The 12,033-nt window shown below is 32.8% G+C and overlaps 1 protein-coding gene across 1 annotated transcript; it reads left to right on the plus strand.

Annotated features, from left to right (window-relative positions):
• The first annotated feature begins 8,962 nt into the window (after window positions 1–8,962).
• LOC149771421 (uncharacterized) lies at window positions 8,963–10,518 on the plus strand. The gene has a single exon (XM_089948477.1). The coding sequence runs from the start codon at window positions 9,002–9,004 to the stop codon at window positions 10,364–10,366; it is 1,365 nt and encodes a 454-aa protein (XP_089804603.1). The 5' UTR covers window positions 8,963–9,001; the 3' UTR covers window positions 10,367–10,518.
• Window positions 10,519–12,033: the final 1,515 nt, after the last annotated feature.

The raw sequence follows: 12,033 nt of genomic DNA on the forward strand, positions 1-12,033 counted from the left end.
AATTCAGCAGGAAGGGAACATTATTCATTCTACGATACTGTTTTAGCACCTGAGCAGAGGATTCCAAAAGCAAGATCTTCCGTCCATTATCGTTACATCCACCAGTGGAAGAAAACTGAAACTTTACGGAGAATACTTAAAACAGGACTTTGTTTTTCGGGAGGATTCGAAGTCTGTGTAGACTTTTGCAAGGATATTGAGAGAGATTCTCTGCAAGAAAATTTATTCCAATTCGAAGCAAGTGATTGGACGTGGGACAGTCGTTGTATTGACGAACAGAAAAGGCACTACAGGATAGTAAAAAGCTTGTATACCGATGAAATTGGACACGCTGTCCTCAGAGAAGGATGTAATGAAGTGCTGAATATGACATTAAGAATTTCCAAAGCTGATTCATAACATGCAAGAATGGCAAGTAATACATGTTGATCAAAGAAAGGTTTTACAAATTAGGGAATATACTTGTTTAAAACTGTCTCTCGTGTTGTTAACTTTGCATACTGTAATATTCATTGACGAGGTTTGTGATACTATTGATTCCTTATTTGTCATGTCCTCTGATATAAATTGTTTTTGCAAAATAATTTTTAATATTCTTTTATCAGTTTCATTTTCGTATCGAGACTTATCCTCAACTTTGCGCGGACTTCTGTAGAGTACATTTACTCACATTTAAAATGACACCGATGGTGAATATCTATGTACGTTACACAATTGTTAAAACGTGGGATTTTTTACGCTTCCGCTGCTTACAAAGACTGTATCTTGATCTGGCTTTTCTTTCTCTCTGCCAGTCTGGACAAGTTTGCTTGCATGAATGCTTGCAAGAAAGCATTCATTGCAGATGAATGAAATTTCTTTGGTGTATTTACATGCAAATGTAGATTGAACCGTTTTATTTTCAGGGCATAACAGAATGTTGTTACCCTTTTTATACATTCTTGTAATTTATCAGTTGTAACGTTTTAGACTTCTTTGCCAAAATCAGAAACGATTTAAATTTGACAAATAAAATTTAATAGGCATGCCAGTACAGCGATTTCTTATTTTTGTTTTACACATACTTGAACTTCATAGAGTCGTTTATGATTATGAGTTAACTTCATCCTATCTTCAGAACAAACATGGTTCTAACTAATTTACTTTATACCATGAAATTTACATTTTCAATGTGTTTCATGATCGAAAGGTCAAAAGAGTAAAAATAAAAACTGAAATGTAGCGTTGTTTACCGGTACATTGTAAAGTCGCTCAGTAAATTGAACTCCAAAAAGTCTCGGGTTGTCCTTATTATATAGACAAAATAAAAAAGAGAGAAAGAAAGAACAAAATTGCTGACTTTTAGATGTACATTGATTTCCATTTATCAATGAACTCATCATTGTGAGAGGCAGGAAAAGAACTATTGTGGAAAATACTATTTAACCAAAAGCCCATTCATATACCGTTTAAATCCTATCCTTGGAAAAATGAGTCAGCTACCGTTTAAAGTCCTTGGACAAGGGACATTACTTCACTTGCCTCGTTACAATGTTACGACTCTATGGTCTTAAACTAAGTATCAGAAAGAATTAAATCGACAAGTTTAGTAAAATCAACAAGTAACTTATTTGCCACAGTTATTAAGGAAAGGTTTAAGAGGAATTTGCAGTATTGTTAATTAAATAGCTAAATAACAATTCCAAAATAATGATTTGTTACGAATGTATTACAATGATGTTTTTTTCAAATGAATGCCAATCGTGATTGTCCTGATGTATCAATAGTCTTAAACGAACTAAAGTGCTAACAGTTTTGATGTATCACAAAGATATAATCCACAATGTCCTTGAATTATTTCACTATGAACACTAAATTATGTTTTATTCCAAATGTCAATGAGCAATTTGTAATTCCAGCGAATAATTTAAATAACGGATTCTCCTTATATTATAACTTAACACAAATAATAGACTTGTATTAAACTAGGAATGAATAATTGTTTATTTCTACCTTTGGCATATACTGCCATCTGACTTATGACACAACAAAATTCCCTGGAACCAGGTCATATCCAATGAAAATTTCCATTAAATTGATAAGCTACGTCGGGTCTGATTACCAAAATTTTAACAAATAACCTGGAAAAGATCATGCAGATCGTGTTCTTTACCAAGGTTGAAATCAATGTCATAAACTCAAATCCAAGTAGACTTATTGTTTACTAATTAACATTATCCTAAAGTTAAATCTACAGTCATCGACAAAAGTTAGCCATGTAATATGCTGTTTACAAACGACCACCGACCCTTTAAATCGAAATTTATTGACACAACTTAAAAACACAATATAGATATACATAACAACTAAATAACCTCCTTTAGTGGCAGTGCCGAAAGGCACCAACCAAACCCACTCATCTCCACACAATTTACTCACGGCACAAATCTTCAGATTGACACACATATGCGCTAGCGAATTTACAGTGCGTTGGATACTTAGACACACACACACACACACACGCACACACACACACACACACACACACACACTCACATATACATATATATATATATATATATATATATATATATATATATATATATATATATAAGGATCAATTATTAATTATTATCATGAGCAAATTAAAAAAATAAATTGCACAAAATGTTCTACAAATTTCCAAGAGATAAATTCAAACTGACCTTTACAAATTACAAATTATATCCCAAATTATTATAATGTATTGCATTTAAAAGTAATTTACCAAATTCTTAAATAACAATTTTTAATTGTAACAAATCTAAAACAATATTCATAACATTAGACAAATGTAGAAAAATAGTACATAAAATTGATGATGACAATGATTATCACGGTGATGACGATGGCGGCGATGACGATGAAGTTGTGGACGAAGAGGAGAAGGAGGAGGCCCATGATCCTTACATCAAGTGGTACAAAAAATGTGTTTTAATGAGAAGGTATTTTATTTTAAGTTATCGAGAGTCTACTTTACAGGAGATGATGAAAACAGTTTCTCTAATCTTTGAAACTTTTTGATAAATCATTAAGAGTTTAATGTTGTTTTTTTCTACGCTTATCGTGGTATAAACTGTTAGTTGCGGAATCACATCAATAACTCCCGATAACCTCAGAAAAAAAAACAACATTAAACTCTTACGTTTGCTATTTATGATTTTATTTATTCCTTATTTTTATTTTATTTTTTAAAGACATTTTCCGTCACTTTAAGAGCCTTATTTAAACGTATGAATTCTTGTTTAGGTCTTCAGCTATCTAGATATTTATAGAATAGGAGATTCTTTACCTTTAACGTAATAGATACGTTAACATAAAAGAACAACTGATTCTACCAATGGTAGGTTTTGAACATTCGACAGTCTAGTCTTAATCTTTTATCTAAATAGGCATATGTGATCTGAATAGAAGTTCAATATTCAAAATAAAAGATGTGTTGTTTTGTTTAATATACGAATGACTCTTGGATTTGATGCTCTCGTGAATTCTTTATGACTTAGCCGAATCGCTATTTTCCAGACACGTGAGTAACCAATTTTCGTTTCTTTAATCTATTTTCATGTTCTTTAAGAGTACAGGCTACCTACAAGGACTATTTACAAATAAAATTAAAACAATCGGTGGATGGTTCTAATGATTTGGGCCAATAGTCAAATAGAGCAAGACATTGACCCTAACAGTTACGATAGGGGAGTAGCGGGATTAACTTCCCACACACCCACACATTGTTAGCTTGGAGGACTGTGATAGTTATAGTGTTATTCTTTAAGCCTCTTAGTCCCAAGCCTATGTCCATTTACCTATAGTTTTAAATTCATTTGCAACGAAGTGCAGTGAGATTGCTGAACAACATAGACCCACTGTTTTCCTTATACGATTTTGAGTTTCCCAGCTATTGTCTCAAATCTACGCTGAAAAAATCACTTATCTTCAAAAAAAGACACCTAAAAAGATTTGTTGTTTAATTCTCTCAAATCCGTTTATTAAATTGCTTAAATAAAATATGAGTCTGCCGTTTTTATGTCGTTTTAAAAACGTCTACTCTGTATGCCATCCGATTCAACGATTACATTAGTTACTTTGCTGATGACTCTATTTATAAAAGTAGTATAAAGTAGTCGTCCGTATAGTTTATACAGAAATCAACACAACTGCGACTGATCACATGATTGTATGCCAACCAATAGAAACCTTCGGTACATCTATGAACTGATGCAAGTCCAACTATTATGTTAATCATTATAATCTTGTTTTTATCATTGTATATTCAGGTCATACAGATTCCTAATCTCATATAAGAAGTATTGAAAATATTGTCTTTTAAATTGTCGATACCACGAAAAAGTAAATGAAATTTGTTTTCAATGCAAACATTATAAATTTGGCACAATTTTTTTTCTTAACCATTATTTTTTATATCTCATTGTATTACGGTTGAATTTCAAATTATCAGCTCTGAATATAGTATTTATGTAGCAAACTTCTTTATATATAATTCTAAATATTTTGACAAGAGAAATCTATTATCAATTACGCAAGGTAACACAGTCTTTACATTAATTCTGTTCATTCATGAAACGTTTTGCCTTAAGAGATCTTCACACTTCTGATTAAACATTTAAAGAAATATATTTTCATCTACCCCGCCGACTACATTAAACATTGTCAAATTCTGATATAAATAAAAGCCATTGTTGTTGTTGCCACGACAATCATACCTTTCTCTCCATCTTAATCATAGATTACTAATTTTTTCTAAACTCATTATATACAGACGTATCTGAGTATACTTAGAAATACCAAGAACATATTTACAATCTCGCACATTAAATTTTTCAGTATCGCTCTCATCATGAATCACCCAAACTCACTGTAAAAAATGTGAGCTATTTCAGACAAAGTAAAGCTGTTACGCTCATTTCGAAAAATTTGGAAAATCTTTGTTTCAAAACAGATAGAGTCTTCCTTGCTACCAATGCTTTTGAGACTTTTACCATCATTTTATTTTTACAGTCTACATATTTATAATATGATTTCATGTTTTCTTTTGTGGTGCCGCATCACCAGTTTTCTTGTCTAAAGCTATCACGAACTCTATTAAATACAATTGATCGTAATTTAATTTCCATGTTTACTTTAGCCCTCCACTTTAAAGCATTCCTGGTACAGCTTGTTGAGTCATTGTAATTGTTATTGTTATAGGGTTTAATGCCATTTTTAGCTCAAGATAGGCTGTATATGATGACCGGTATAAATAGTGAAGGAAGAACTCGGGAAAACCCCGGAAAGAACCACTGACCCAGGAGAAGATACAGGCAAGCTTTTTCACATACCCCCATTGGCTGAGCCCGAGACTCGAACCTACGCAGGCAAAGGTGAGATGGCAGTGATCCGTAACGGTGAGAACTTTAGAACACTCGTCCCTTCGGACAATATTTGGAAACTGATTTGTCATGTCAGCAAGGCAATTAAATCGTTTGCATATGACAGTACCAAATAACAACAATGTCTCTATAGAAACTCGCTTGTTTCCTATTGCTAAGAAGGATTTCAGATTGTTCAAAGACAAGGAAAATATTAAAACTGATGAACTGCATCTTTGACGGACACAAACAGGGCAATCAAACACATCAAAATGAATGATTGGGACTCAAGACATGTTTTAGTAAATCATATATTGCCTTACTATATTAGTAATAACAATAAACAAAATAAGACATGATATTTTCACGTATAGTTTGTATATTCTAATGAAATAGTAATGATAATGAAACATCAATAATTTCTCAAAATGTCTATTCGTTCTTGTTTGTGTTTGGCTTTAAAAATTTTAAATGGAACGAGTTCTCTTGATTCTTGTGAAAACTCTTCTTCTGTCAGTTTTCTCTTGTTCGATTTTCTCTTTGTGTGGATACGCACTGTAAGTCATGCTCTTGGTCACGAAGCACAAAACATTCATCTTGGCTTTTGTCTCCAGGTTATTTCTTTTAGGTTGTGAACATTTTGGGACCCTATGTCCTTTCTCTTGGCAGACATTAGTCATATTAACACTTACTTTTATCTCTCACTTTTATCGCTATCATAGTGCTGAGTGTCTATATAGGTCGTGCTGGGTCGTGCTCATTTTCGAATCAATTTTTCAAAATCTCTGACCGGACATGTAACCTTTTCTAGTTACTCCATATGAACATTTGGTCAGATATGTCCTTTGATTTGTATACACAATGAAAATCCCAGGGAATATTTTGGAAATTCTAGTCGCAGCAAATTATCAATACTTCTTGGATTGACAACATCGAATATCTATTTAGTACATGCTACAGTTGACATGACGATTCAAATGGGATAATTATTATTGAATGATTAATTAACATTGGTATGATGTAATCATAGCCACAGCAACGTAAACACGTGTATACCCTCACTTGCGATAATTTGCAGAGTAAAATCCTCTTTTAAAATTAGTCACGCACTTTTTGACAGACAAAAATTGATGGAGCTTGTTTCTGAAAATGCGAATCTCCTTTTTCCTTCAAAAGGCAATTATTTGCTGTTTGTCTCTAGGGTAAATGTTTCCACGACAATAAAGTTTATCTTTATATATGAAAGAAAAGGTCGTGTCTTTGAATAAGGAAAGAAATGAATGGTGGTTTAACATAATTGTAAAGATACATAGCTAAGAGGTATGATAAAAAACAGTGGAAACGTAGAAATAATACGTTGAGATATTACCTGTGTACGACTAAAATGTAAATGTAATCAATGCATTCAATTTAAAATGACTTATTAGTTATGTTCATGCTTAGCTAGACCAGAAGTCTCCAATTAAACGAGAAAAGAGCTTATTTGCGATCTACGCGTTATTTTTATAGTTCAAAACACTTGAGCACTTTTTCTAATCTTTTAGAAAAGGTCTGCATCACCTTAACTATTTATATGCACTTTTAATTTTAACAGAAATAGAAAATAAAAATCTTACGCTTATTATATTTAATTTTGTTTAAGAAATATCGATGATTCATATATAGTAAAATTACAAATTCGTACCATTGAAAATAATAACGTCAGAAGTTATATCGAATATATCCACTGTAAAGTAAACTGTCTCCTTATTCTTGCAATTAATAATACCGCTATTTGCTGCAAAGTAGCCAGATGCAGCTTTATAAATGTCATTTCCTTGCCTCTCTGGTATTTTAATGGTTCTGAAAGTAGAAGATTTAAAAAGAACTGTAGAATAATAAAATAAATTGGAATCAGAGGATATTGTGGCTTGTTTCCAGTTATAATGATCTCGATAGTTATTTGTTTTGGAAACTGATCCACTGCATATTAATGTCAGGAATTTCCTATTTGTAAGTCTGTATACCATATCTTCCACAGAAAATCCTTTACGACATTTTACTATAGAGCCAAATCATTGGCCATATCACGAAATGAATCTTTCTCACCTCTTTAATAGATATAATGTTCTCGCAAAGTACGCAGAAAACAAAAACACATTGCATATGAATTATATCGTACATAACCCTAGGAATCTTTATGAATATTGTGTAGAAAAACCCTAAGCATGTATGTTCTTTCATAATATGCAAAGCAGTCAACACAAAGTTATAATTATTGCTGTTATATTTGTGAAACAAATCCTTCAATTCCGTACGTAGATAATTTATAGAAATTAACGAGTTATTACCTGACAAAAACGTATCCCTCCTTATATATAGTGCTTATGATCAGGTTGTGGATTGTGCACAAAACTGTTAATCCAAGAAGTAATAACATCCTAAACTTGAAATAATGAACTGGCTGAATTGATCTGTCTATCAATTTTGTGTCAAGATATACACACATCACCATTTGGACTGACGCACATAGCAACATTAATAAGACATGAACAGAGTTTATTAGCGTAAACAATAGCAACCATAACAATGACTATGTCGACGATGACAGTAGCATTAACCTTAATTATCTTTAGTGTGACCATCATCATGTTTTAGTAGAGATAATGATGATGATTTGAAGCTTATTTTCTGCGGCAGTAGATTATTATCATTAGTAGTAGTAGTTTTAATATCATTATTTGCCATGCGCTTTAAAATAAAATATGGGGATAATGTGATACAGTTCTGTTCATGATGATCATTTGCTCATCCTACCCCCACCCTTCCCTCCCACTCGCGTGCACTCGAGTACACACACAAACATATACACACATAACAAACACGCACACACACAAACACTTACACACACGAGCATTTGGCACCATGCCTCTAGATCATAATATATAAACTATTCAAATGCTGACCCTATCATTTATTATATAGTTATATATACATGCTACTGACATTGTCCTGGGTTCCAACCCTACTCTACCCAACTACTTTGTACATGTCTTATACATTGGAAACTACGGAGGGCCCTATCATCGCATACTGCAAATCACTCTTAAGTTAACACCTCATCCTCATCCCGGTTATATAGATATATATATCTAAAGATGCCTATGCATTTAAATGCATGCTATTACTTCATTTAAGGAGTATTTCGCAGACAAAATAGATTAATGATACAAAGTTGTAATAATATCATTATAATATTATTACCTTAATGCAGGACAATTTTTATATAGCCTCTAGTTTCTCCATCTCACCTTCGGTTCGGAATGAGGAGCTTCCTCCGCCTTCTACATTAACGGTATTAAATTGTTAATTTTTTGTTTCTCATACGTTGCTATTTGTGAGGAGGGGGATCTATGCATACATCAATGAAATCGTAATCTACAGGACACAACTTCATAGTATTATTTAAAAAATGTAAATCAAAACTGGTCTCAGCTATGTACACTAAATAAGCACAAGAGGTACTTTAAATGAGGTACAGAACAGTTACCAAGGGCAACGAAGCTCGATTTGCTGTGGATTAATGGTGAGGTTCTCAGTGTAGAGTACCATGTGGTCACAGCGTACCGTTTTACAAGATGCGTTCACCGGCGGACAGAAAGTACGTTTTAGTAATTATTATACAGTCTTTTCTTCTTCTATATGAAACAAGTTACCTTCTGAAAAAATGTTGGAATAATTCGTGCAGCGTGGATTCGAAACTAATGTCGGTATTGTCCCAAAATGTACACAATAAAAATGCAGTCAAAATCTTGGACTCGTGGTCCCAAATTGAGTTTCCTACTACGAAAAAGACTCTTTTCTCTGGAAAGTTGTTCCGTGAAGTTCCGAAGAATCTGGAATTGGAAAAAGAAATATATTTTGTCGATGATAACAAGAAACACTGTACAAATTGGGCAGTAGTTACCACGATTTTTAAGCCATCAGAATCCGTTCGGTACATTACTAAGAACCCCAACTGGTGTATGGTTGTAGTCGCCGACATCCAAACACAGCCTATGGAGTCCTATATGTCTGACCTTGGATACAGTGGAAAAAATGTTATATTTCTGGGGCCAGATGATCATGACAGATTCTATCCTGCAATTTCTAAGGCGTTACCATGGAAACACATCGGCAGAAAAAATATTGGCTATATATATGCGATTCATCATGGTGCCCAGTATATATGGGATTTTGATGATGATAATGTAGGTCTAATAGATTTCACAATGCTTACAGCAAAGACAAATTTCAGATACCTAAGTCCATGTTCTGCGCTCTCTAAGCCAATGATCAATCCTTACCCTTATTTTGGTGTCAATGAAACTTACTCATGGCCAAGGGGATTTCCTTTGGAGGAAATACGTAATTCCGCTGTAACTCCACTTTTATGCCAATCAAGTGCTTCTGTGACAATTGGTGTCATACAGTCCTTGGCAAATAAACAACCGGATGTTGATGCTATTTATAGATTTACACGCGACAATCCGTTTGATTTTAAAGCTACTCTGGAAAGCCACCACCCGCTAATGATTCCGAAAGGTGTCTTTACCCCATTCAATGCCCAAGCAACATTATGGGCAAAACCAGCGTTTCTTTACCTGCCCCTACCAATCAGTGTTGATGGAAGAGTCACTGATATTTGGAGAAGTTATGTTGCAGAGTATTTTTTCCATAAGCATGATATAAATTTATTTTTTTCTCCACCCTATGTGCGGCAAGATAGAAATCCGCATGACCTTTTGAAAGATTTTGACCGTGAAAATGATTTGTACATTAGAAGTAACATGTTAATAAATCTTCTCTCAGAATTTTCTAGTACACACAGTTATCTTGGTGTGCAGCATTTATATAACGAACTTTACAGCAGAGGGTACATAGAATTTGAAGATGTTATATTTATTCGTGCTTGGGTGAACACGGTGGAAGCCATTTATCAGAACAAAGAGGCTACTGTTTAGAACAAGAAAGTGTAATTTCTGTGTTTGTTTATTTCCTTTTCAATTGGACATGCATCCTATTAAAAACTGTGTGCATTACTTGATAACCTTGCTTCTAAATGCCATATATTTAGAAACATTTCTGCAGTTGTTTTAACACTGACATGAGTTTATATTTTGTTTCAAAACAATTTGTGCGCATAATAAATTGGAATGTAAATTTTGAGTGGCTATTATAACAGCAGCTGTAGCGCATCTGCTGTTAAGCATTGTAATAAATCAATATTGATTCTATCTGGTAAACATGTAAGTTCATTACCCCTATTTCCCCTATTTCAAGTATGTAAAATTATCACATGAAGACTAAGATTTTCTTGCCAAATTAGAAATTTAAGATAGTTTTGTAGTGGAATCTTTAATAAAGAAGGTCACTATCGTATTTTTAAAAAATGTATAACTCCACTGTTTTCAATTTTAAATTTCTGCTTAAACTGATATGATATAAATGGAAACAGTAAACGAATATAATTCTTACATTTTTAATGATTATTTTCCACTGGAAATGTATTTGGTTATACATGGAAAATGTTAAATGGAAGAGTCGAAAAAAATATTTTTTTCATAATGTTCTTAACAATAAATCGGAGGTGAATTCAGTACGTTGTATATTATAGACTGTTCCAAATTTAATTCAATAGTCTTGAATGTCCTGATATAACACAATGATGCACTCCTGAAATGATTTGAATGAATTCACACCACTCTCAAAGCAGTGTATAAAGTACATGTACACTTTAGTAATTTCAATGAATAGAAATAAACCTGAATACAACCGTACATTCTGGTTAAAATATTGAATTCCAGAGATTGATTTAAGGAATGAATCACTTGTTTATCAAATCCGTATTAATACACATTTTGACTTAGATATGAAACATTCAAATGGAAAATTCCAATTGTAAACAAGACTGAGCATAAAATCTTCCAAACTCAAGTGCAATATAAACATCGTATTTACAACTAACCATCATAGAAAAAATTTGCCTTGTAAAGATTATGTTTACATTATCTAACTTACAATGAAGGACAAAAGTTAATCACACGCTTTAAATTAAACATACGTAACTATTTCCATCATAAAGAAAAAGAAAGATTTATTCAATAAAGCCTTCTTTTACATATTTGTCAAATATGCCTATAATGCTATCAACTTTATGCTGAAAGATGTCTCACGAATGAAACACAGCTTAATTGCCAAAATATACGCAAATAAACCGATTTAGTACTTATATCTCCTTTCCTCTCATTTATCTTATATCAATGTTGTGTTCTATTAACAATCAAATCTACCCCGGTAATCTCTGATTTTTATTTTCCATTTGGCAATAAAAGTAATAGGACTGTTATCACTGAACACATCAACCGAAGAAGGAGCTGAATCAATATACATTTGAAAATTTTGCAAAACTAATATTAAAGCAAAACATTCCTTCTCAATTATCAAATAACTTTTTACTTCATGTTTATATTTTTTAGGAAAATAGCAAACTGGATAATCCATACTATTTTCAACTCCTTTGATATAAACTCCACCAACACCTACATTAATTGCATGACCAGGCATCTTAAATAATTGGTTAAAATTTGGTGCTGAACAGAACTGCTGCACTTGGATTCCTTACTCAACA

Source organism: Sinohyriopsis cumingii, unplaced genomic scaffold, assembly GCF_028554795.1.
Source record: "Sinohyriopsis cumingii isolate HCF-2022 unplaced genomic scaffold, ASM2855479v2 utg001869l, whole genome shotgun sequence".
Lineage (NCBI taxonomy): Eukaryota > Metazoa > Mollusca > Bivalvia > Unionida > Unionidae > Sinohyriopsis > Sinohyriopsis cumingii.

Bases quoted from the DNA above. Each gene is read 5' to 3' on its own strand.
- LOC149771421 (XM_089948477.1), top strand. From the start codon at position 9,002: ATGCGTTCACCGGCGGACAGAAAGTACGTTTTAGTAATTATTATACAG.